The sequence below is a fragment of the Vombatus ursinus genome, unplaced genomic scaffold (genome assembly GCF_900497805.2).
Source record: "Vombatus ursinus unplaced genomic scaffold, bare-nosed wombat genome assembly UNPS02007284.1, whole genome shotgun sequence".
Taxonomy (NCBI): domain Eukaryota; kingdom Metazoa; phylum Chordata; class Mammalia; order Diprotodontia; family Vombatidae; genus Vombatus; species Vombatus ursinus.
Genome location: NW_020947062.1, coordinates 16,872,397 through 16,896,421, shown reverse-complemented (window position 1 = coordinate 16,896,421; position 24,025 = coordinate 16,872,397). Strand labels below are relative to the sequence as shown.

The window sequence follows — 24,025 nt, the reverse complement described above, 5'->3', positions numbered from 1 at the left end:
GATTCTAGACTTTCTTCAATAACTGAAGTTAAATTACCTGTTCTATGCTTTGCAGACTTCATTATCTTTTTTTTTTAACATGCCCTTCTTTGGGCTTGTGGCACCTGTCTGATCCTCCACAAGTCAGTGAGATTTCCTTTGGGGTTCAATATAACCACTCCAAGGATCTCATGACTGTGCGAGGGTGTCATTCTCCTAGGTTCTTCCTCTCCTTCTATTGAGGACCAGACTTTCTGGAGAACAGACACTCTCTGCTCTTGTCACAAGTAGACAAACTTACTTGCAGTCAAACAGTTCCCACCAGCTTTCTGCCCCAGGTGGTAAAAACAATTCCTAGTTATGGCTCTGGGTACTACTCCAGCAGGAGAGGCTGAAGTGAGAAGTGAGAGTTTGCTCTGAGGACACTGATGAGCTTTCTATGAGCAGAAATAGCTAATATTGATTCCTGTGGGTCCAAGGTGGTTGCAGATACTGGTTCCAACTGGACCAGGTCCAAATTGCTGGAATGTGCCCTCTTCTCCAGTGATTCCTGCTCTGTGGAAAACTCAGATTGCTACTTGGCAGCTTGCACAGACCCTGAAAGGTCCCTCTGGTACTAGGGTTTGTACATGCATGGAGTGGGATAGATGGAGGCAGAAGCATGTTTAATTGAACCTCACATTTGGCCATGGTGCTCAGTTCAGGAGCTAGGATGGTGCTTATTAAAGGCAAAAGTGCCCCAAAGCACCAATATATGCCACTTACACAGTATCTGCTCAGGTTTGGGCAGAATCAGGACCATTAACTCCAGCTGGGGGCTACCCTGTCTCTCCCCACTTTCCCCAAATACAGTCTCCCATGTCTCAGCCTCTAGACCAGAGAGCAGGTATAAGAGTTCAACTTAGCTTCTTGAATAGAAGAATTAAAATTTTTATTTCTGCTTTCAAATTAGTTTAGGTAATCAAAGCTAGTGAGCAAATACAGCAAAATGTAAAATATAAGGAGAAGCTATAGAAAGAATTAGAGGCAACAGCAACAATAAAGCTTCTAGTGCAGGGATGAGGAACCTGTAGCCTTGAGGCCATATGTGGCCCTCTAGGTCCTCAAGTGTGACCCTTTGACTGAATCCAAACTTCACAGAACAAGAGCAGGGGTGGGGAACCTGCAGCCTTAAGGCCACATGTGGCCCTTCTAGTCAATGGGTGCAGACTTTTGACTGAATCCAAGTGTTACAGAACAAATCTTTTTATCGAGGGGATTTGTTCTGTGAAGTGTGGATTCAGTCAAAAGTCCGCATTGACTAGAAGGGCCACATGTGGCCTTGAGTCTTCAGGTTCCCCACCCCTGCTCTTGTGGATAGAGGGCCACCCTTGGAGTCAGGAAGACTTGAGTTCAAATCCTATATCTGACTTCTACTGGCAGAGCAACTCTGAGCAAATTAAAGAACCTCTCTGTGCCCCAAGCTATTGTCATTGTTCATCCTTCATTCTTGAAGAGGACCAATGACATCATGAGGGTGACATCTTGACTGGTGAGGGATTTGGATTAACTAAGGCAGGGTTATGCAAAGTCATTGGCCTCACTCTCCTCTCCAGAGTCATCAAAGTCCAATGGTGAGATAAAAGTCGAGACAAGGAAAACCAAAAGAGGTTCCTGACTTTAACCTCACAAATTAATAGATTCACCTTTGTTTTACAAGCTCCTTCATCTTTGTCTAATTATTCCCATATCATTCTGAAAGAATGAGATACTTCAGGAACTTAATCTTATGCATATAACAGGTTCAAGCAGTAATTTAACTCTAGCTTAGACCATGGAATGACTACAAATTCAGATCAAAACAGCAAGATTTTTCCCACTTGCAGTTTATTACAGTAATTCAGGTATCTTAGTATTAACCTAATATTTATTGCAATGACAAACTTCCACTGTTCACCTACCCTGATAAAAGAAATTTGCTATGAGAGGAAGAAACAGGGACATGGCCATAACGGTATCAAAACTGGTTGTACAGGCCCAAACCTAAGGGAATAGAATGACTCAACATGGGGGTTGCGAGATTAAAGCATCCATAGCTCTGTTTGAATTCAGGTAGGAGTCACAATTAAGTTTCTGGAACAGCCAATCATACAATGTCCCACTTCCATTTACAGGATATCAAGGCTAGATTCAGGATTTAATCAGGTGGGACATGTTTCTGTTCAAAAGGAAGTGACCCAATGGGGAAGCTGAGTCAAGAGAATCTTATCTTTGGCCATTGCCAAGGCTGTCCTCTTAGCCTTTCCCAGACATAGACATCCCACCTGTAATAGTTCCCAAACTGCACTCTTTCTGGGTAGCATATGGCATTTCCCTTGAATGACAGAATTTTAGCCTCACAACAATGCAAACAATCAAATCTGAACTCAAACTCAGAATAATATTGGATCATCGCATGCCCCAAGTAACTCTAAGTCTGAGTTCTAGACGTATTACCAGTCTATACTGGGGCAGGGAATTTCCTCACTGGAAGTTCCCCATAGAGCTAAAATCACAGTTCCAGACCAAACAAGATCTTGTAGCGATAAAATTTAAGGATAAGATATAAAGATTCTTATAATTTAAGGTCCAATTTAATTCAACAAACTTAGGACCTTCTAAGTGTAAGGCACTGCATAGGATACAGGAGATACAAAAGGGAATACCAGCCCTGTTCACAAGGAGCTGACAATAATGGGCTGGGATGTGAGAGGGGACACATCTCCAAGAAACCATGATATAAGGAATAGTGAAGGAAATACAAAGAAGGTAACAGGCAAAGTACAATAAATATTAACTGAGGAAGAGATGACTTTTATTTGGGGAGTGTGGGGGGGGGTGGTGATTGGTAATCAAGGATAACTTCTTAGAGCAGGTGACACTTCAGTTGGCCCATGAAGAACTTTTAACAGTTTACATGTCACATGTTACACATGCTGTTACAGTTAGATTCAGGATTTAATCAGGTGGGACAACATCAGTTAGAAATTCCCTTTGCAAAATAATAATTGATATTCCTTTTCTTTGCCAACTGACTCGTCTAAAGAAACACCTTCTGAAATTGACTTATAAGGAAGTTTAACCAAACTGAGTGCCACTCCTGTGCTCACAGATGGTCAAAAGCTGGTCCGAAAGGAGAAGTAAAGTCCTCCTTTTCTGAAAGCCAGCTTCACTCTGTTTATTTTACTTGTACACGAAGAACAGGAAGTTGTTTGTTTTCTCTCTGTAGTAGACAGTGTATGAATTTCTCTTCAGGGATTTTGCCTCATTTTCCAAAGATGAATCCTTCTGACTTAATGCCAGGGCTACTTAACTCCAGACTTCTCACTTTCTCCTTTGTAAGAGTGAATAGAACTACAGCTCCCTTCATTTCAGGGTTCACTGATCCAGTCCTCCCTTCTCTTATTCACACTATTCAGAGTCAGCATACCCGATACTAATGCAGTCCCTTTCCTCTCTGGGGAGCCATTTCTCAGTGTAGTGTGATGACTGGAAGCTGGAGCTATAACATCAATGAACACACATGGAGATAAGGGGACAGATGGGGTTTCATTCCAATCTACTTTCCAGACCTTGAACCAGTGGACAAGGAAACTCTCTATACCTGGTCTTTTTCAAGGCAAGGAGGGGTGTCGTAGGATCATAGATCTATAACTGGAAGAGATCTTGACATCATCAGCCAAACCTCTTCATCTCCTATGTGAAGAAACTGAGACCCAGAAAACATTGTCCTAGGGTTACCAAAAGGGGATTTGGCCTCAGTGATATAGCTAGTGTCCTGCCATGGGAATATCCCTAGAAAGAGAAACAGTGGGAATGGAGGGCAGGAACATGGTATTCACTAAGTCACTAGCTATTCACTAATTTTCCTATTCAATCTTATCAGCCACAAACCAATCTATAGTATTTACCCAGCACTCACTAGGTACAAGGCACAACATTTACTTTCCCTGTAGGAATGAAGAAATTACAAGAATTCAGGGCACACCTTCAGAGTCTGCATTTATCTGCCTTTCAGGGGGAGGAAAATGCATTTAAATGCATTTTAGTTGGATGGCTATTTAATGTTGAAAAATGCAGTTTAAAATCATAGGCTTGAGATCCAACATAATTAATCCCTTTCCAAAGTCCACATCATTTTGTCCACTTATTTTCCTGCAAGATGCTTTCTACTGAACTGAGATCCACTGCCTTCTGGATCAAAGTTGCTTCAGAGTTCTAAAGGATTTCACAATGAAATGCATTTTAGAAAAATGGAATCCTTGGTGCTTCCCTGAAAGGGCAAAAAACAGAAGATGACTGATAAACTTTTTTTGGAACTCAATTGAATTCGGGAACCCATGGTGAAAGTACTCTGGGAAAGACTAAACAAACAAACAAACAAACAAACAAAAAAACTTTGGTACCATGATGATAGAAGCCAGAGCTGTAGTGGTTGGCCCTGATGAAATTGCACTCAACCCCTTCATTTTACAAAGGAGAAAGCTGAGTTCCCTGGGAGATTGACTTGCCCAAGTATATGAAGGTAGCTTAAGGTAGGATGTGAAACTAGGTCCTCTGACTCAAGCTAGTGGCATTTCCACTGTGCCATACCACCTCCGAGAGTATCTTTGGAGTCATCAGATTGACTTTGGGAATATTGGTGCCTTGGGCTATCTCTGCTCTTTACGCCTTCTACCTCTCATCATCTAAAAGTACAGCTGTGTCTAGTGACCAGTCCTGGCCCTGTATTTCATCAGTGCTGTCTTCCTGGAAACCACAGAGTAAAGATACTGACTTCTTCCCACATGGTTTTCTGTAACCTTGAAATAGATTCTCAGACTTCTGTTCATTGCCGTTTTTGTGGCTCTCATACCTTCCAGGCCCAGATGATTTTAGCCTTAAGAATGTAGTTTCAGTAACCCCAGGATTCTGGAGACTGGGGAACCAGTATTTTATTCCTAAGTACCTACCAGCTAAGATGCATGGATGGAAGGAAGGAAGGAAAGAAGGAAGGAAGGAGGGAAAGGAAACAGAGGAAAGAAGGAAGGAGAGAAGGAGGGGAGGGAGGGAGAAAGGAAGGAAAGAAACAAGCAATTATTAAAAACCTACTACATGCCAGCCTGAGAAATAGATGCTATTATTATCTGCATATTATAGTTGAAGTTTCTTCAACTGAGACAGAAAAAGGTTACCTGACTTACCCAGGGTCATAAAGCTAGTAAATGTCTGAGGCTGGGCCTTCCTGACTCTAGGCCTTTCTATCCACTGGGCCACCCAATTGTCTAATGATAGCCACAGACCTACATATGCCCTTTGCTGTTAGACTATTTTTGGCTTCTGGACTCTTAAGATTTAATATTTAGCTCTATATATACCCTTTGAGATTTGTTCATCAGCCCTGGAATGAAGCTTGAGCCCTGCCCTTCCATCCTATGTCTCTAATGAAAACTGATCCAATGATAGTTTTGAATGATGTGGGCTTAAATGGAATTTTCAGTGTAAAGGCAGCACTGAGACTTTTCTGCTGCCCACTGACCCAGCATGTGTGGCTGGCCTCTCTGAACTCCCTATCTCTACTGAATATGGCCTGCCTTAGTATAAGACAGAGTCTTGTTTGAGTCATAAGGTAATGGATTTTGAGTTGAAGGGACCTCCAAGGCCAACTAGTTCAACCTCTTTATTTTACAGAGGAAAAATGTTTAAGTGTTTAAGTGACTGGCCCACAGTCACATAGAGTCAGAATCTGAACCCAAGCCCCTTTAACCTCCAAATACAGTATTGTTCTCCATTGTACACTTGGTGAAGAGTGAGCTCACCCTAACTCCAGAAAGCAGAAATGCAGCTATTCTGGGGAATGGTGGACATGCCATCCACTTTCTTGTCTGAAAAATATCTTTTTATTCAAAGTCACTAAGGCTTGAGGATGAGGATGGAACAGAGGCCAGGATTTTTGAAGAGTACTCGGAATAGAAACTCTCAGAGGTATTAGTGCAAGGAGCTGTAGTTCTGAAATCAGGAAAGAGGAACCACAGATTTTCAGAGTGCATTGGCCTTGGGTGAGACCCTTTTGTCAGACAAAGTGTATTCTAATCTGTGACCTGAACCAGAGTGGAGCCAAAATGAACCCCTGCCCCCATTAACTGTGTTTACTCTATTGGAGGGCTCCTCCAACCTCCCACCACCACTAGAGTTTGGAGTTTCTTTTTTAATACCTTTGTTTTTTATTCACTTTGTGGACCCTAGATGGAAGCCCAGAGGGGGAGGTGCCAGGAGGAAGAAGCACTGATTACTTTTTTACAGAACAGTATGTTCTCAGTGGAGACGCTTCAGTTCCCTACGGCAACCTCACCTGGCCACTAGCTCATCCCCGAAGAGGTTTGTCAGCCTGCTTCAGAGGCTAATCTGGGTTGAGTTGTGGCTTGTCCTTTCTCCCTGTGTGGACTCATGATGAGTGTTTTGATTTTAAATAATCTTGCTCATGAAAGGTTCCCCTATTGTAAGGATGGGCCCAGCAAGCTTGTGGTACAGTTGCTGAGGGAAGCAAAGCTTAAGTTTCAGACTCCTAGAGACAAATGGTGTTCCTTGTAAACGGGCTGACGACAAGGCAGGGCAGAACACAGATAAGATGCTGACAATTTATCTTTGGACCTGCTCACAGAGTTCCTTGTTTATTTTATTAAATCATGGGTAACAAGAGCCAGGCTGGTGGGAGCAGACACAGCGAGGGCCTTGCCTTTAAACTAGAGTCCTCTCAAGGCCTTCTCTCCCCACCTCCTCCTTCCACCCCACACATACACACTCATGACTCCAGAAGGAAATGTGTTCTGTCTCAGGGGCAAATAGTTAAGATGACCCAATCCACACATTAGCAGCTGCAGCCAGCCCTGTGGAAAGATTCATTGATAATGCTTTCCTGGTCTGGTGGGAGGAGAAGGGAGGTGACAAAATTGGAGCTGACAGAACTCAATTCAGGAAGAAAGGGGAAGGGTAGGGGAGAATATATCTATCTATCTATATACATATATATGTATGTGTATATATGTATATGTATATGTCTGTATATATACATACTACATATGTGTGTACGTACACACACACACACACACAAATACAGCTAACATTCAGAAAGTTTATTAAACCCAATTATTGCTTTATTGCTGGCTATGTAAACAGAGGAAAGGTCATCCAAGGTGGGTCAGGATGGAATTTACTGGGAGGTACTTGAACCTAGGAAACCCTGGTCCTGGTAACCTACTGTTCACCTCCAAATATTTGGCTTCTTTTCCTTTGCAATGGAAAGCACAGGGAGGAGTATGAATGTGCCAGGAGGAGACTGCTGGGGGAAAAAATTAAAGAAATGTTTTATTGATGCTTTTAAAAAATCAGTGCTGTTATTTCCCAATTCCACACCCCCATCAAAAATAAAAAATGAAAGAACCCTCCCTTGCAACAAAGTTAAGCAAAATATACCAATCTTGGCCTCTTTAAAGCCTCATCTAAAAATTTCAGCTTCTGCAAGAAGTCTTTTCCTAGCCTCCATAATGCTAGTGCCTTCCCTATGAGATTATTTCTAATTGATCCTGATTGTGTCTTTTTTGTAAATAGTTGTTTTCCTGTTGTCTCCCTGATTAGATTGTGAGTTCTTCAAGACTGGGACCTTTTAATACTTTTTTTTGTAGCCCCAGTGCTTAGCATAGTGCCTGGCACAGAGTAAGCACCTGTTGACTTGACTTATCATGCTGGTTCTTATTCCATATTTCTAAAACTGTACTCCATCTCCCTGCGAAAGGGAGGGAGGGAGCTTCTCTGTGTACCATCTAAAATCAAATGATGATTATATTGATTAGAGTTCCATTGTTACTATTGAAAATTTTAAGTTGCTTTGGGATCCCAAGTACCAAGGAAAAAACCAAAGTACTAAGAGATTGAAACCACAGAGAAGTGAAGAGAACTTAAGTGAATACTGAGCGGCCATTCATTAGTTTGAATACCTGGGCCTAGAAGAAACACATCCCAGGGTACTGAAAGAGCTTGGGATAGCATGATGAAGCCATTGTCTTTGAAAGACCATGGAGAATAGGACAAGTGCTGCCACCTGATAGATAAGGCCAGATGTCCTGATTTTCCACAAAGAGGTGATATGAATGTATGAAGTAGGAGACATTTAACTTATAACTTACAACATTTAACATATAACTCATGGCAAAATCCTGGAATATGTTGTTGTTGTTTTCATTTTATTTTTTAGTGAACAAGCATTTTTTTTTCTCTTTCAAACCCCTTCGATTTAAAAAGAAAAAAAAAGAACTTCATGTGACAAATATATATAGGCAAGTTAAGCATCCCCATAGAGTCCATGTTCAAAAATGTGTGTCTCATTGAAGGTACTGTTAAAAGCATGTTTTATGAACATTTAGAAAGAGGAAAGTCAGTGTAGCTTCGTCAAAAATTGGTCTTGGCAAAACTACTCTATTTCTCTTATGTTAGGGATGCTAGCTAGATCAATAGATATGGAATGTTGTAGAAAACAGTTTACTTAGCACCTGACAAAGCCTGCTATCTTTGTTGACAAGGTGAACTGTGGACCAGTTAGGGAGATTTGGAATTGTTTGGCTGACTGGGAGGAGTAGTCATTCACCTTGGAGTGGGGTTTCTGAAGAAGGCCCTGAGGATCTGTCCTTGGCTCTTTTCTGTTTAACATTCTTATCAATGAGTTGGATGAAGGCAGAGAGAGCATGTTTATCAAATTTGCAGCTGACACTGAGTTAGGATCCAAAGCTAACAATGAGACCCAAAATGACGAGCTAGGACACTGGGCCAAAGGTAAGGAGATGAAATTTAATAGGTCTCACTAAACACCAGGAATGGAGATACAATGACCAGAGAAAAAAATTCTCTGCTTTTAGGCTCACAGTCAGGTTCAGGGAGACCATATATTCATATATAGATGTTTACAAAATAAGTACAAAGTCATTTGAAGGGAAAAGCACTAGCAGCTTGGGCAAGCAGGAAAGACTTCATGTGGAAAGTGGTACTTGGACTAAACCTTCAAGGAAGCTAGGTATATTCTAAGAGGGGAGGGTGAGGAGGGAGTGATTTCAGGCCTGGGGGTCAGTCACTGTCAAGTCATGGAGATGGGAAATGGAGTGCTATGTGTAAGGAGCAGTAAAAAGTCTAGCATGACAACTGTGTGAAAGAGAATAATGTTAAAAAGGCTGGAAAGGCAGATTAGAGCCAAGTTATCAAGGGCTTTACATGACAAACAGAAGAGTTTGTATTTGATCTTAGAGGTAATACAGAACCATTAGAGTTTATTGAGTAGATGAGTGACATGGCCAGATTTGTGCTTAAGGAAAATGACTTTGACAGCTGTATTAAGGATGGATTAGGAAGGTCAGAGCCTGGAGGAAGACAGAAAAACCAGTTAGGAGGCAAATGCAATGGCACAGGTGAGAGGTGATGAAGACCTGAACTGGATATGAGAGACATGAAAGTAGAAATGGTGAGATTGCTGTCCAGCTGATTGGATATATGCAGTGAGGGTGATTGAATAACTGAGGATGACATGAAGATTATGAATCTATGGAATTAGAAGTGTGATGGTTCCCCAGATCGAGGTAGGGAATTTAAGGAAAGTAAGGAGTAGGTTGGAGAGAAAAGATTATGAGTTCCATTTTGGACGTGTTGAGTTTGAGATGACATTGGATGTCCAGTTCAAAATACCCAATTGGAAGATAAATTTAAGTCCTATACTTGGGTTCAGGGGAAAAAACACCCAACAATTCCATGCTTTCTTGACAAGATAGGAGGCAGACACTGCCCAGTTTTCACATACTTAGACCAGGAAAACCCCAACACTCAATCAGAATGAAGAATGATCAAGAAATCCAATAAGAAAACTAAAATAAGTGACTTCTTCAACCCCAGAACTGAACAAAAAGTCAGCCAGAAGCTCATGGGTGGTAGCAAAGGGATGTAGTCAGTAAGGCTTTCTGTCTAGACACAGCAAGTGCAGAAGGCCCCATGACGATCAGAAGGCTGAAAGTAGTGGGGGTAGGGAAGCCCTTGGGAATGGCAGCAGGCAACTTGGCTCCAGACAGTGCAGTGCTTCAGTGCTCAGACCCAGACAGTCCAGGCACACTGGATACTGAGGTCCTTAACTCTCTGTCCTAAGGTATCAAAGAGGGCCCTGAAGTTCCAGTGTTTAAAGGCTCAAAGATCCAGGGAAGCCTAAGACTGGGAAGTGTGGGTCAGCACAAGAATCCAGGAGATTTGGGGCAGGGCGAACCACCCCATCCAAAAGTACAAGAGGAAGAGTCTGGCCCTGACACAATTATCCAGTTCAGGAACCCAAGCTAGAAAAATGAGTCAGTCAAAGAAAACACTAAGAAATATCAGAAATTATTGCAAATCTAACTCTTTAACAATTGTAAGCAAACACTCAAAGGGAAAAAAAAAGTTTTTCTACAAGGATGAAATAAATACCTAGAAGAAATAAAGCAAGAGATAACAAATGAAATAAATGCTCTAGAGGAAACAATTGGAAAAAGAAAAAGTAGCTTAGGAGAGAAAATGGAGGACTCACAATAGTAATAATGTCCCCCAAAAGAAGGCCATGTGCACATTTCTAATGATACCCAGAAGAGAATAGAAAGAAGTTCAGAAAGAAGTACAAATAAGAATGCATCTTGGGGAATTTATTTTATATTTTAAAGAAAAGAAAGGGGTATGAAGTTGATTGAGACTCAGGGTTTCATAAGGAATCTTCTTTGTGTTCTTCTGGGCATAAGAAAATAGTTTTTTGGTGTTTGACTTTAGAATCTTTAAAATCTCAAACAAAAATAAAAGAAAAAGAAAAAAATCATAAGTTCAAGATGGGGATAGCATGGCTAGACAATTAATGCAAAAAGGATCTGAAGGTTTTAATAGGAGGTTGCTGGATCCAGCTCATACTGGCTCTTGAGAATTGATTGTTAAATTTTCATAGTGACTATTTATGCCTCAGGAATCAGCAAAGCTACAGATCAGGGCTTAATTTATTGTTTTGTTGGCTGTCTAGAGTTTAAAAATGATGAAAATGTTAATAAGAGCTTAAATTTTTTTTAAGAAAGGAGAAAGAAATATATTATGAACTTAAATATTAAAGCAAATACAAAAAAAAGAAAAGAAAAAAAAAGCATTGCCATGCACAGAGTAGAATGTAAGAGAGGATTCAAAATATACAGCAAGAAATTTCCATTAAAAAAAAAAGATATTTCCATTTCAAGAAAGCCTCTATAATAAATACTATATGTTGTGTTCAGAACTGTCCTTCTTTGCTTCTTTGTAAGTTTTCTTTTGTTCTCTGCTGGGCACCGAGAGATTACATTTTAAAGTGTGTCGTATGTGCATTTTTTCCCCTGAAGAGCTGGTTTTCCCCGAAGAGTACATTTCTGACTATAAGCTTAATATGAGTCAAAAAGCAGCATAGCAGCCAAAAAAAACTGGCAACACACACTTCCTTAAGAGAGGTAGAGTGTCCAGAAGGAGGTAGGCTTTAGTCCAACTGAACTCGGTCTTGGTTGGGCCATTTCTGGAGTAAGGATGTGTTAAATTCTAAACCAGGGCAGGAGAACCTGCGACCTTGAGGCCACATGTGGCCCTCTAAGTCCTCAAGTGTGGCCCTTGGACTGAATCCAAACTACACAACTGCAACCCCAGTAACCCCACCCTTGTAACAATACATATTAGGAAGGACACTGTAAAGCGGTGTATGTCCAGAGGAGGCCTACTAGTATTATGAGGGAACTGGAGAGTTGGTCTTACTAGGACACCTGGGGAATTGAGCACAAAGAGGATGCCCTTGATATATCCTCAGACCTGATTTCCTTGTTTACTTTATTAAATCATGAGTTAACACCAGTCAAGCTGGTCGATCAGCCACAAGTGCCATACCTATGGAAGAGCCCTCCTCCCAGGTGTGTTTGTGTGTGTGTATGTGTACCTGGAGGGGATGAGGAGAGGAAGGTACCCAATTTTAAAGTAACTAAGTGGCTGTCACATGAAAGGAGAATTAGAACCTTTCTGCTGGCCACCATAAGACAGACCAAATAGCAATGGGTCGTAATTGCCAACAGACAGATTTAGATTAGATATAAGAAGAAGAGGGAGGAAAAAAAAAACCCTTCCCAATAATTAGAACTGTCCAAAAGTAGAATGGACAGCTTCAGGTTGTAATGATTTCCCTCTTGCCAGAGGTCTGTGGAGAAGGTTGTAGAAAACAGTCCTCATTCAGGAAGAGGTGCAAACAGATGGGTGATAGAAGTGCTTTCAGAGTCTGTGATTCTGTGTTTTACAGCTGGGTGGGCATAGACAAGGGACTGGCATAGTTGGTGAAGTTATCACTCCTTGTCTCCCAAGTTCCCTGCTTTTCTTTTCTATTTTTTGATTTAATATTTTATTTCCCCCTCAATTACATGTAAAAACAATTTTTAACATTCGTTTAAAAAACTTTTAAGTTCCAGATTCTTTCCCTTTCTCCCTCCCTTCCTCCCTTTCCTGAATTGAGAAGGCAAGCAACTTGATATAGGTTATACATGCCCTGCTTGTCTTTTCAACTCCCTTTCAGTGACTTCACCTCTCTATCCCTACCACCACCCCAGGACTCTCACATTAACTATCTCCTCCAGGATGAGGAAAGTGTCTAATAAACTCACACTTCTGTTTTAGGGACTAGCTGTACCCCTTGGGTGGGAATTATCTTAAAAATCTGATTTCTCTTTACATCTTGTTTTTATACCACTCTCATTTTCAAATATGTCTTTCTTCCTCTCTTACCTGGTGAATCATCCTATTGTATAATAATGATTTTATTTTTTATTTTTTAATTAATTTACTTATTTTTAGTTTTAAACAATCACTTCCATAAGCTTTTGATTTTTAAATTTTTCTCTCCCTTCCTCCCCAAGATGGCATGCAATCTGATATAGGCTCTACATACACATTCCTATTAAACATATTTTCACATTAGCCATGTTATAAGGAAGAATTAGAACCAATAAGAGGAACCACAAGAAAGAGGAAACAAAACAAAACAGAAGAAAAAAAAGAGAGCAAATAGTATGCTTTGATCAGCATTCAAACTCCATAGTTCTTTCTCTGGATATGGATAGCATTTTCCATCATGACACTTCTGGAGATGTCTTAGATCCTTGCATTGCTGAGAAGTTAGTCATCTATCAAAGTTAGTCATCGCACAACATGGCTGTTACTTTATACAATGTTCTCCTGGTTCCGCTCACTTCACTCAGCATCAGTCCATACAAGTCTTTCCAGGTTTTTCTGAAATCCATCTGCTCATCATTTCTTACAGCACAATAGTATTCCATTACATTCATATACCACAACTTGTTCAGCCATTCCTCAATTGATGGGCATCCCCTCAATTTCCAGTTCTTTGTCACCACAGAAAGAGTAGCTATAAATATTTTTGTACATGTAGGGCCTTTTCCCATTTTTATGATCTCTTCGGGATACAGTCCTGGAAGTGTTATAATGATTTTAAAAGAGGCATTTAGAGAGGGTAGTGTTTACAACCACAGAAATGGTGATTTAATGGTGAAAATTCAGGCATCTTGATTGAGTGGGCATCATGGTCATGACTGAAAGTCTGACTGAAGGACCATGAAACTCCTGTTGGCCCCACACTGTGCTATTTTTGACTCCTCTACCAGAAGAAAGAGAAATGCTTCTCAGTTGGAATAACTAGTGAAAAGTTAGGCAGGTTTAGCAAAATGAGGTTAACCTTTTTTGTGAGACCACAGTCTCCCTGTCCCTTTCCTCGCCCATTTTTCCTCAAAGGAAGACTAAAATATGTCCTAATTTAAGAAGCTATGACCAGGAACACCCTTCCCTTCCTCCTCCTCCAGTGTGTAGCATGGTGTAACAGCCTTGTGAACTATGCAGTTATTAACCTTGCTTGGTAGATGAGGAAACTGAGGCACAGGGAGAGGAAGGTCAAGGTCATTTGGGGAGCCCACCACTGTGCCAGGGTAGGAGTCCACTTTCTGGATCAAATGGAGATGAAATAAAGGCTCTTTCCATTAAGAAGACTCCATCAACCTCAATTGATGATGTTCTGTGCCTCATCTCCTCCCCAATAACTGGTTAGATGAGCTTATTCCTCCTGTTCTCAGAAAAGCAAATCATCATAGATTTAGTTGTGGAAAGGGACCTCACTGGCCAATGGGTTCAATCCTCTATTTTACAGATGAAGAAACTGAGGTCTAAGGAGATTCAGTGATTTGTCTAAGGTGACACACATCGCCACATAGCCTTAGTGATCCTGCACCAAGCTCTCTTATCATCCATGCACGCTATGGCATGGCTATTGTCACTGTTCTCTCATTGTGTCAAGATCTATGCATTCACTTCATCAGGGTCCACGTGTGTGCATGCACGCACACATCTATCAAATGAAGGAGCTAAATTAAATGGTTCTTAATATCCATTCCAGTTCTAAATCTAAGATTTAAGGCTGGACTTCCTACAGGTTTAGAAGGGAAATCTCCCACCCTAGTAAGATCCTTGCAGACAGAAGTTCAGGGTCTGGGCCTCCGATACCATGGATTCCCTATTATCTACATCCCCGCTCTTCCTTTACCTGTGTGCTTGAAACCCCATCATCTCTTACCCTTCAGTATTGGTTGACCCACATCATGAGCCAAACCCCAACCTCTCAGGCTTCTCCTGCTTCCCTGAAACCTGGCAGCAGCACCTGTGACAAAGTAAAAGCATAATTGGAAACAGCTAGAGACAGTTTTTGACAGAAGTCACTGTGAGATGACACTTCTGCACGTAGTACCCTACATCAGAGTCCTCACCCAGATGAAGGGCAATAAAGGATCGCTGCATTCTGGGATCCTATGTTCAGAGCTGGCAGAGGTCTCAGAGATCATCTAGTCCATCTTTTTACAGATGAGGAAACTGAGCCTCAGGGAGATCAAATGGCTTTTCATGGTAACACAAATAACAAATGGCAGAGCTGGGGTTCTGAGTTTAACAGGAAAGTTCAGCACTCTTCCCTCTTCCCCACAAGGCTTTTGCTGAAAGGATTGTGAAATGAGCTGTGTTCACAGGGGACAATTGAGCTGCTGTGCCTTTTAAGGAGATTATACATCTTCTCAAACTATGCTTAGTTATTAAAGGAAAGCAGACTGCCAGGGGAGAGAGGGAGCATGTCTGTCACATAGTCTTAATGCCCTTATTTTCCAGATGGGGAAATTGAATTCAAAAGAAGGGAAGGGACTGGTCCAGGGCCACACAGAGCAAATTAATAGGAAAACCTAGGACTCATTTAGAACTTAGTCTCTTGGCCGCCAGCCTCACAGTGTAGGGCTCTTTATGTTTTTAAATTAATTGATTTTTTAAAATTTCAAATCCATCATCAGGCATGAATATTTTAGTATGCAAAGAATGAGAAGTTCTTTGTATACCAAAATATGATGTATATGAAACAATAAACTATAAAATTAGTATATAAAACTGTAAACTTATGAATAGTTTGCTTTTTTAAGATAGTTTATATTAAGCTTAACATAATCATAACAAAATTTCCCTGTTTGTGTTCCTTTCCAAATTTCTTTTTTCTTCTGGGTATTTTTTAAATATGTTATTGAATATTTTTATTTTATTTTGTTTTTGCATCTCTATTGTTACCCACTAACTCTACTCCTCTCCCAATAGAAGAAATCTGCCCTTAAAAAAACATGTTGGCCCTGTCTGAAAATGTGTGTCCATTCTATCAACTCTCAGTCAAGAGATGGCAGGTTTACTTCTTTATTAGTCTTCTAGAATCATGATTGGTCCCTGAATTGATCACAGATCAATTCTCTTCTTCATAAGGCCACATGGGAGATTCTCTTCAGGTGTGGTCAGAGGAAAAGGTTCTACACAGGCACTGTAAAAACAAGATGCTTTAAACTTCTTAGGATATTGTGAGACGTTTCAGTGGAGGAGGAGAAGAAGGAATGTTTTGTAGCAGAGGGATTTAAAACTTGAGGTGAGGAAATATTAGAGGGGCCAACATCTGGACACTGTATAAGCCAGCCCAGGCATGGTCATTGACCAGGACTGAGCAGCCTGCTTGAGGAAGAAGTAAACTGAGGAAGTACTACTTGAACTAATTTAGTTGATGATTTTGCTGAGAGCCTACTGATGCAAAAGGATGAGTTGGTCAACAAGCATTTATTAATCTGTTCCTATGTGCAGCTAATCTCTTCCTATGGCAATGGATAGAACGCTGGGCTTGGAATCAGGAAAACTCATCTTTCTGAGATCAAATCCAGCCTCAGACACTTACTATCTGTGTGACCCTGGGCAAGTCACTTAATGATCTTTGCTTTAGTTTCCTCTTCTGTAAAATGAGTTGGAGAAGGAAATGAAAAACCGCTCCAGTATCTTTGCCAAGAAAACCCCAAACAGAGGCAAAAAGAGTTGGACACAACTGAAAAATGACTGAACAACAACATGTATCAGGCATGGTGCTAGACTACAGCCAAACAGCGCGCTTATTGCTGATTCTGAGCTCAGTGGATGTTCCTGTGTTCCTCTGTAACCAGAGAACCATCAAACCTGGGTTCTTTCACTTTATGACTATTTGCCCCTCAAAGTCATGGGAGTGGATAAGATGCTGTCAAGTGTCAGAGGTGAGATGCAAGCTGAGATCTCTTCTGCTTCCATGCCCAGCACTCTTGAAAGCCCCAAAGTGACATGATAGTGAACTCTCTGTACTGTGCTGGGTCCTTTGTTGTGAGCTCTGTTCATTTTTTGCTGAGCTCCCTAAACAAAATGCTCTCCAGAAAAATTCCAGAAGCCATATTCACATCTCAGCCTAGATATCTGTTTAACACATTTCTCTGTGCACAGTTTTGGGGAACTGGATGAGCTCTTTTCTCTTTGCCCTTTCTGCACAATTATCAAGTCATTAACATTTTGGAGCTACAAAGGGACAAATGTGCCCGTGGAGGAACTTTCCCTCTTTGCTCTGGAGAGGGGCGGGGATGTGGGTGGGAGGAGAGTGTGTTGGAGGAAACATCACTCACTAACTCAAGGAGGGAAAGAAAAAAAAATTCTCTCTAAAGAGATCTATTCCTGCTATGAGCTAACCATCCTTTAGAAAGGGGCTTTCTCCTGGCTCAGAATAGAACTTCCCAGAATCTCAGGGTTAGAAGGAATAGAAAATCTACCTCAGCAGAAATTCCCTCTTCAGCATACCTGGGAAGTAGTCATCCAGCCACTGTTAGAAGATCTGCAGTGGTGTGCCGCTCACTATCTATTGAGAAAGCCCATTCTATTTTTAGAAACCTTAATTATTCCAAAGATTTTCCTAACATCAAGTCTAAATCTCTCTCTGTACCTGTCTGTGTCTCTGTCTCTGTCTCTGTCTCTCTCTCTCTCTCTCACTTTCTCTCTCTCTCTCTCTGTCTCTCTCTCTATCTCTCTCTGTCTCTCTCTGTCTCTGTGTGTGTATGTGTGTGTGTGTGTCTCTCTCTCTTCCCCATTACTCCTACTTCAGCCCTCTGGGTTCAAGCAAAATTTTATTTCTCTTATATATGACAGCCCTTCAAATACCTAAGGCACATATTAACCGCTCCCTCCACTAGTCTATTCTCCAAAGAGATAGCCTGGAAATAAGTAGACAAGAAGACAATAAGGAAGACCTGGGTTCAAATCTTGCCTCTGCTCCTAGCTGTGTGACCATAAAGAAATCATCTAGCCTTTCTAAACCTCAGTTTTCTCATCTATAAAATGGAAATTATAGACACTTGTAGTGCTCCGATGTATGTAAATACATTGTATGTAAAAAAACATTGCAAACTTTAAAGTGCTATATAAATGCCAGCTGTTATCATCTTCCTAGTTCCTTGAAGAGATTCTTAGAATCCCTAGTATCCTTCAGAATGAAGGTCAATCTTCTATGTGAAATCTTTCCTGACCATCCCCAGTTGCTAGTGCTCTCCCCACTTTATATTGCATATACTTACTTGTATTTGTACATGTCACCTTCTCGAATGGAAGCTCCTTGAGGGCAGGGACAATTTTGTTTTTGCAGAGCCTAGCCTTTATAGGTACTAAGTAAATGCTTGATGATTAACTGAGTGATAATAGCATAGCTATTTCAGTCTCTTTATCATTCTGGTTGCCCTATGGTTTGTCAATCTCCTGTACTTCATCCCTCATGTGAGAAATTAACAACTACTTTAGTTGGGGTCTGACTAGGATAAAGCACAAAGGGATCTAAGTAAGATTGTGTTCGCCTTTTGAACAAGCATGTCACACTGTCATAAGTGACCTCAGGATCAGAGTCAAATGATTGGGTTGGTGTGGCGGGAACCTTCATTGAATTTCATCCCACAATTCACCTCCAACCAAATGTACCTGGACCCAGTGTGTACTTGAGTATATGTATTTACATGTGTACATGCACAAACGTGGGGGACATGGGTGACAAGAAGGGGCTTGATTCACATACTATTGGTGTGCAGCAATCTAGTGACAACCCCACTTCCTGAAGCCATCATCTGCTGACATCAGACCAGCGGTTGTAGCCTCAGACAAACCCTCCCATATCACCCCTTAAAACCTCCCCAAGGAAGGAGAGCTTGTTGGGCTTTCCTGTGCCAGCATTCAGTCACTGAAAACAAGGGCCAGGTCCCAGTGAGGCTGTGCTTTTTAGACCAAGACCATCTTCATTCTCCCAGAAGACTGCATTCTCAGTGTGTGACTTCTGTGAGCTCGGACTCTGGTCATAGAGAATAGACTTGGGCTCCAGCTTTTAAGTCACATATGCTCCTCACCCCTAGGATGTCAGTGAGTGGTTTTGCAAGGAAGTCTTCCGAGCTGAGGGAAGGCAAGGAGGACAAAAGCCTCCTCCTCATCCTACTGAGATGGCTGAGACTGTCAGTAGGCCCTACCAGGCCTGGCTCCTGAGCTGTCTGCAGTAATGGAACAGGCTTCAGTGAACTATTCATTCTCTTACTCTCCTAGGACAATTGTAAGACAAGGGCTAAAGAAACAGTTGTCTCTTCCAATTTGCATGCTAGCCAGCCTGGGCTCGTTCATCAATAACTAACCCTGTGCTCAAATGGGCTCCTTAAGCTTTAAGATTAAGGGGCCTCAACTTTTTTTCCTCTTGGAGTCATGATTTAACCCAGATCAAGCAATTATCCTCTAAACCATCTGGCTCAGCTGCTGTGGCAGAGAGACAGACATAATTTTATGACTTGTCAAATAAATGCCTACCTCACAGGCCTGTTGTGAGAGAAAGAAAGCAAGGATCAAAACAAAGGAATAGAGAGATACAGCTGTATTTTTGAACCAAAGGACTGGGAGACTGTGGTATCATGGACAGAGTGCCAGTTCCAGAAAGAGAGCCTGGGTTCAAATCCCTCCTTTGATTCTTAACTCCTTTGACCTTTGGCAAGTTACCTTATTTCTCTAGGCCTCAGCTTCCTCATGTGTAAAATTAAGGGATTGGATCAGATAGCCTCTGAGTGACCTTTTAGCTCAAGATCCGTGCCTAAAATGTTACGCTTTCATTTTTAATAGTAAAGGTCCTGAGAAATATGGAGACAGTGAAGGAAAGATGTGATCAAACAGCTTTCTTTTTTTTCTTTTTTCTTTTGGAGGCAATCGGGGTTAAGTGACTTGCCCAGGGTCACTAGGTAGTAAGTGTCTGAAGCCTGATTTTAACACAGGAAGATGAATTTTCCTGACTCCAGGGCCAACATTCTATACACTGCTTCACCTAGCTGCCCCTGAGCAGACAGCTTTCTAACCAGAACTTTGTCCCTGCTGCCTTTGGCTGTAGGCATTAGAAATGCCCTGTTACATCTGAGCTCTTCTGGGGTCCATCTTGGAAGTTCCCAAGACATTAATGGAAACCAATCTTTGTCCCTACTTTAGAGGCAGCTGGTGGCATAATGGAAAGAGCACCTGTTCAGGAGTCAGTCTGAGGCTAGATTTGAACTCAGGTCTTTCTGACTCCAGGTCTGGCACTTTATCCGCTGCACTACCTAGCTGTCCTACCTACCTCACTAGGTTGTTGTTAAAATCAATTGAGATATTTGTAAAAAGTGCTTAGGACATAGTGGTGCTATATTAATGCTTATTTTTTCCCTGCCTTCCTAGAGTTGATGGAGCTATACTGTTTACTGGTGTTGCTATTCTCCCAATTCTTTGTGGGGTCTGATCTTTTTGTTTTCACTATCCGTTTCCTTAAGGGTATATCTGTACCCTTACTAAATTAATCATGACTTTCTCACTTCTTTGTGAGCTGTTTGTCAGAGAAACCATTAAGGTCTAGGAAGATTCTATCTGTGCATCATCGCCATGTGTGGGGAACACCATCAAAGGCAATAGAGGTACTCTCTGTTGTTTGGAAGCAATAAACTGGGTGAGGAATCCATAGAGGAATAATAAACAGTGTCTCCAGCTAGACCACCAGCTGCTTCTGCAAACCGAGAAGACAGTTACTGCTTTATGGGAAGGGCTGATCTTTAGGGATCTGGAGACCATCTCTGTCCCCTCCTGCCCCTGTCTGCCTTTTTCCCCAGGCTGACCAGACAGACCCCTGCCTGAGGCCAACAGTTTATACAAGGGAAGGGCTGATCAAAGGATCTCAGCTGAGTATTTCTGTGGATGTTCTTAGTTTGGAAAACACATGCCTGGGAGCACTGGAAGGAGTGCTTGACTTAAGAGTCATTAGATGCCACTCACTAGCTAAGTGATCTTGGGCAAGCCTCTTCCCTTCTGCACCTTAGTTTCCTTATCTGCAAAATAAGTACAGGACCACTCTAAGGACTTTCTCTATGATAACAACTTTCCGGGGGGGGGAGGGGGCGGGGCAGTAAGGAAAATATCCAAACAAAAAGAATTTACCATCATATAAAATAAGGAGCTGCCACATTCAGCTTCCCGAAAATGGGATCTGAGTTTGGGGGTTATGATGTTTCAGCTCCATGAAGTGAGTAACCCATCTTCCTTCTCCTGCAGATAAACCCGGGCAGTAAAGCAGCCTTGGCCAACCTATGCCCAGGAGACGTGATCCAGGCCATTAATGGGGAGAATGCAGATAGCATGACTCATCTGGAAGCCCAGAACAAGATCAAAGCATGTCTGGACCAGTTGACCCTCTCTGTGAACAGGTAGGGAAGGGCTTTTGGAACTTGGGGGAACCAAATATGTAGAATCAGGATCAGGGTGGGCCTTGGCAAGGGGGTGAAGTTAGCAAAGTTTGTTTTCTACTCTACCTATACCTTCAGGTCTGCAATTGGGAAGAAGGGCTGATGAATTCAATCACACTCAAGTGCTAGGGACTTAGCAATGGTGTCACCCAGAACTTCAGCTATCGTCAGGCAATCGGAACTTGTCCTTAGAGTGTTGAATTTAGAGGATACTCAGTGTACTGAGTCTTTTTATTTTTTTAATGATGCAGATGAAAGTATGTCATGGGTACATATTTTTTTTCCTGAGGAGATTGTTAAACATTTTTTTTTAATTTTTATTTTTTCCCAATTACATGTAAAGAGTTTTCAACATTCATTTTTTATAAGATTTTGAGTTCCAAATTTTTCTCTCTCCCTCCCACCCCCTTCCCCAAGACGGCAAGCAATCTAATATAGGTTACACATGCACAATCATGTAAACATACTTCCACGTTGATGACATTGTGAAAGAAGAAACAGAACAAAAGGGAAAACACACACACACACACACACACACATACCAAAAAAAGTGAAAATAATATGCTTCAATCTGCATTAAGACTCCACAGTTCTTTCTCTGGATGTGGATAGCATATTCTGTCATGAGTCTTTTGGAATTGTCTTGGATCATTGGATTGCTGAGAAGAGCTAAATCAATCACAGTTGATCATCGCACAATCTTGCTGTTACTATGTGCAACATTCTCCTGGTTCTGCTCACTTCATTTTGTATCAGTTCATACAAGTTTTTCCAGGTTTTTCTGAAATCTACCTGCTCATCATTTCTTATAGCACAATAGTATTCCATTACATTCATGTACCACAACTTGTCTAGCCATTCCCCAATTGATGGGCATTCTCTCAGTTTCCAATTCTTTACCACCACAAAAAAGCTGCTATAAATAGTTTTGTACATATTTGAACATATTTTGTACATATTCACTTTTTTATGATCTTTGCAATATAGACATAGTAGTGGCACTACTGAATCAAAAGGTATGCACAGTTTGGTTGCTCTTCGGGCATAGTTCCAAATTGCTCTACAGAATGGTTGAATCAGTTCACAACTCCACCAACAATGCATTAGTCCCAATCTTCCCACATCTTTTCCAGCATTTATCATTTTCCTTTTCTGTCACATTAGCCCATCTGATAGGTGTGGTGTGGTACCTCAGAGTTGTTTCAATTTGCATTGCTCTAATTAATAGTGATTTAGAACATTTTTTCATATGACTATAGATAGCTTTAATGTCTACATTTGAAAACTGCCTGTTCATATCATTTGACCATTTATCAATTGGGTAATGACTTGTATTCTTATAAATTTGACTCAATTCTCTACATATTTGAGAAATGAGGTCTTTATCAGAAACACTTGCTGTAAAAATTGTTCCCTATCTTCTTGTTTTCCTTCTAATCTTAGTTCCATTTGTTTTGTTTGTGCATTTTTAATTTAATGTGATCAAAACTATCCATTTTGCATTTCATAATGTTGTCTATCTCTTGTTTGGTCACAAATTCTTCCCTTCTCCATAGATCTGAAAGGTAAACTATTCCTTCCTCTCCTGATTTGCTTATGATATACTAGACTTCTTTTAGCAAAGTATCAACAGAGTTTATCGAGTTAGTGAGAAGAATTAGTGAAAATAAGAAGCCATGTTTAAAGTCTTATATAAACCAATGCAAAGTAATTAGAGGCAGGAAAACAATATACACAGTGACTACAACAATGTAAATGGAAAGAGCAATAATAACAAAATATTAGAAACTTCATAATGTAAAATTATAATGAACAAACTTGGTCTCAAAAAAGGGATATGAAGAGACACCTCCCTTTTCTCTTTGGCAGAAGTAGGGAGTCCTTGAGTATTGAATGTTGTATTTAACATCATGCTTTTTCATTGGTTTTGCCAATTTTTCCTCTTCTCTATTGTAAGGATTGGTTCTGTGGGAGGGGGTTGGAAGGAATACAGGGGAAATGCAGGTGATGTAAAAACAAGATATCAATCAAAATCTATGTAAATAAAATAAATACATAAAATAGGAAGTTTCCACATTCTACCTCTCTCTACCCTGGCAGCCCCTTTCTCCTCTGCCATCTGGTGTCTACACCTTCCATGAGTTCCTCTTCTTTGGACTTTTTACAGCCTGTGGCAGCTTCCCCAGTCAAAGCCTTACAGTGTTCAGACTTAGAGAGCTTGAGGGCATATGCTGGGGCATGGTTTGTGCCATGCCAGGTCCAAAAATTGCTAGTTGCTGTCCTGGTGTCACCTCTCCTAGAAGAGGCAGCTAAAACTCAAAGGGTCAACTTTCAAGTATCAGTGGGAAGGACTTGGAGTGGCAGGGACCTTTCAAGTATTCTCATCCTCCCTGCTTCCATGTAAGAACCCATGTGAATGGCCCCTGGATCTTGAAGAGTAGGAAGCTAATCAGTCTAATGTGCAGAAGGATGACAGTCTGACTGCAGGGGTCCATGGTCTATTAATTGGAAGCAGTAAATAGGGTGAGGAAGCCATGGAGGCCTAGCCCCTTCAGGACCATATGAGTCATGGGGAAGTTTTGTGTGGGAGTAGCAGGTTGTAAGCAGTGACTGTAACAAGGTCCTTGAATGATGAATCTGACCACAGACTACCCATCCCTTTCAGTGAAACCAGAGCTGACTGGCAGAGAGGCTCACTCCACAAAACCACTCCAGAGGCAGACAGCTGTGACTGGGGTATTGTGCCCTCATGCACCCAAGAAAAAAGCCTTCTATGAGCTCAATCTTTGGCTGTGGCCCAGAGACCCCAGGGTTTCTGGCTC

General features: G+C 41.3%; 1 protein-coding gene across 2 annotated transcripts in view; it reads left to right on the top strand.

The window, feature by feature from the left end:
• PDLIM4 (PDZ and LIM domain 4) overlaps window positions 1-24,025 on the top strand; it is a 100,927-nt gene that overhangs the window by 10,202 nt on the left and 66,700 nt on the right. For both annotated transcript variants that reach the window (XM_027848970.1, XM_027848969.1), the window contains exon 2: window positions 21,013-21,164. In XM_027848970.1, the coding sequence (XP_027704771.1) occupies window positions 21,013-21,164 (152 nt within the window). The remainder of the gene's footprint in view (window positions 1-21,012; window positions 21,165-24,025) is intronic.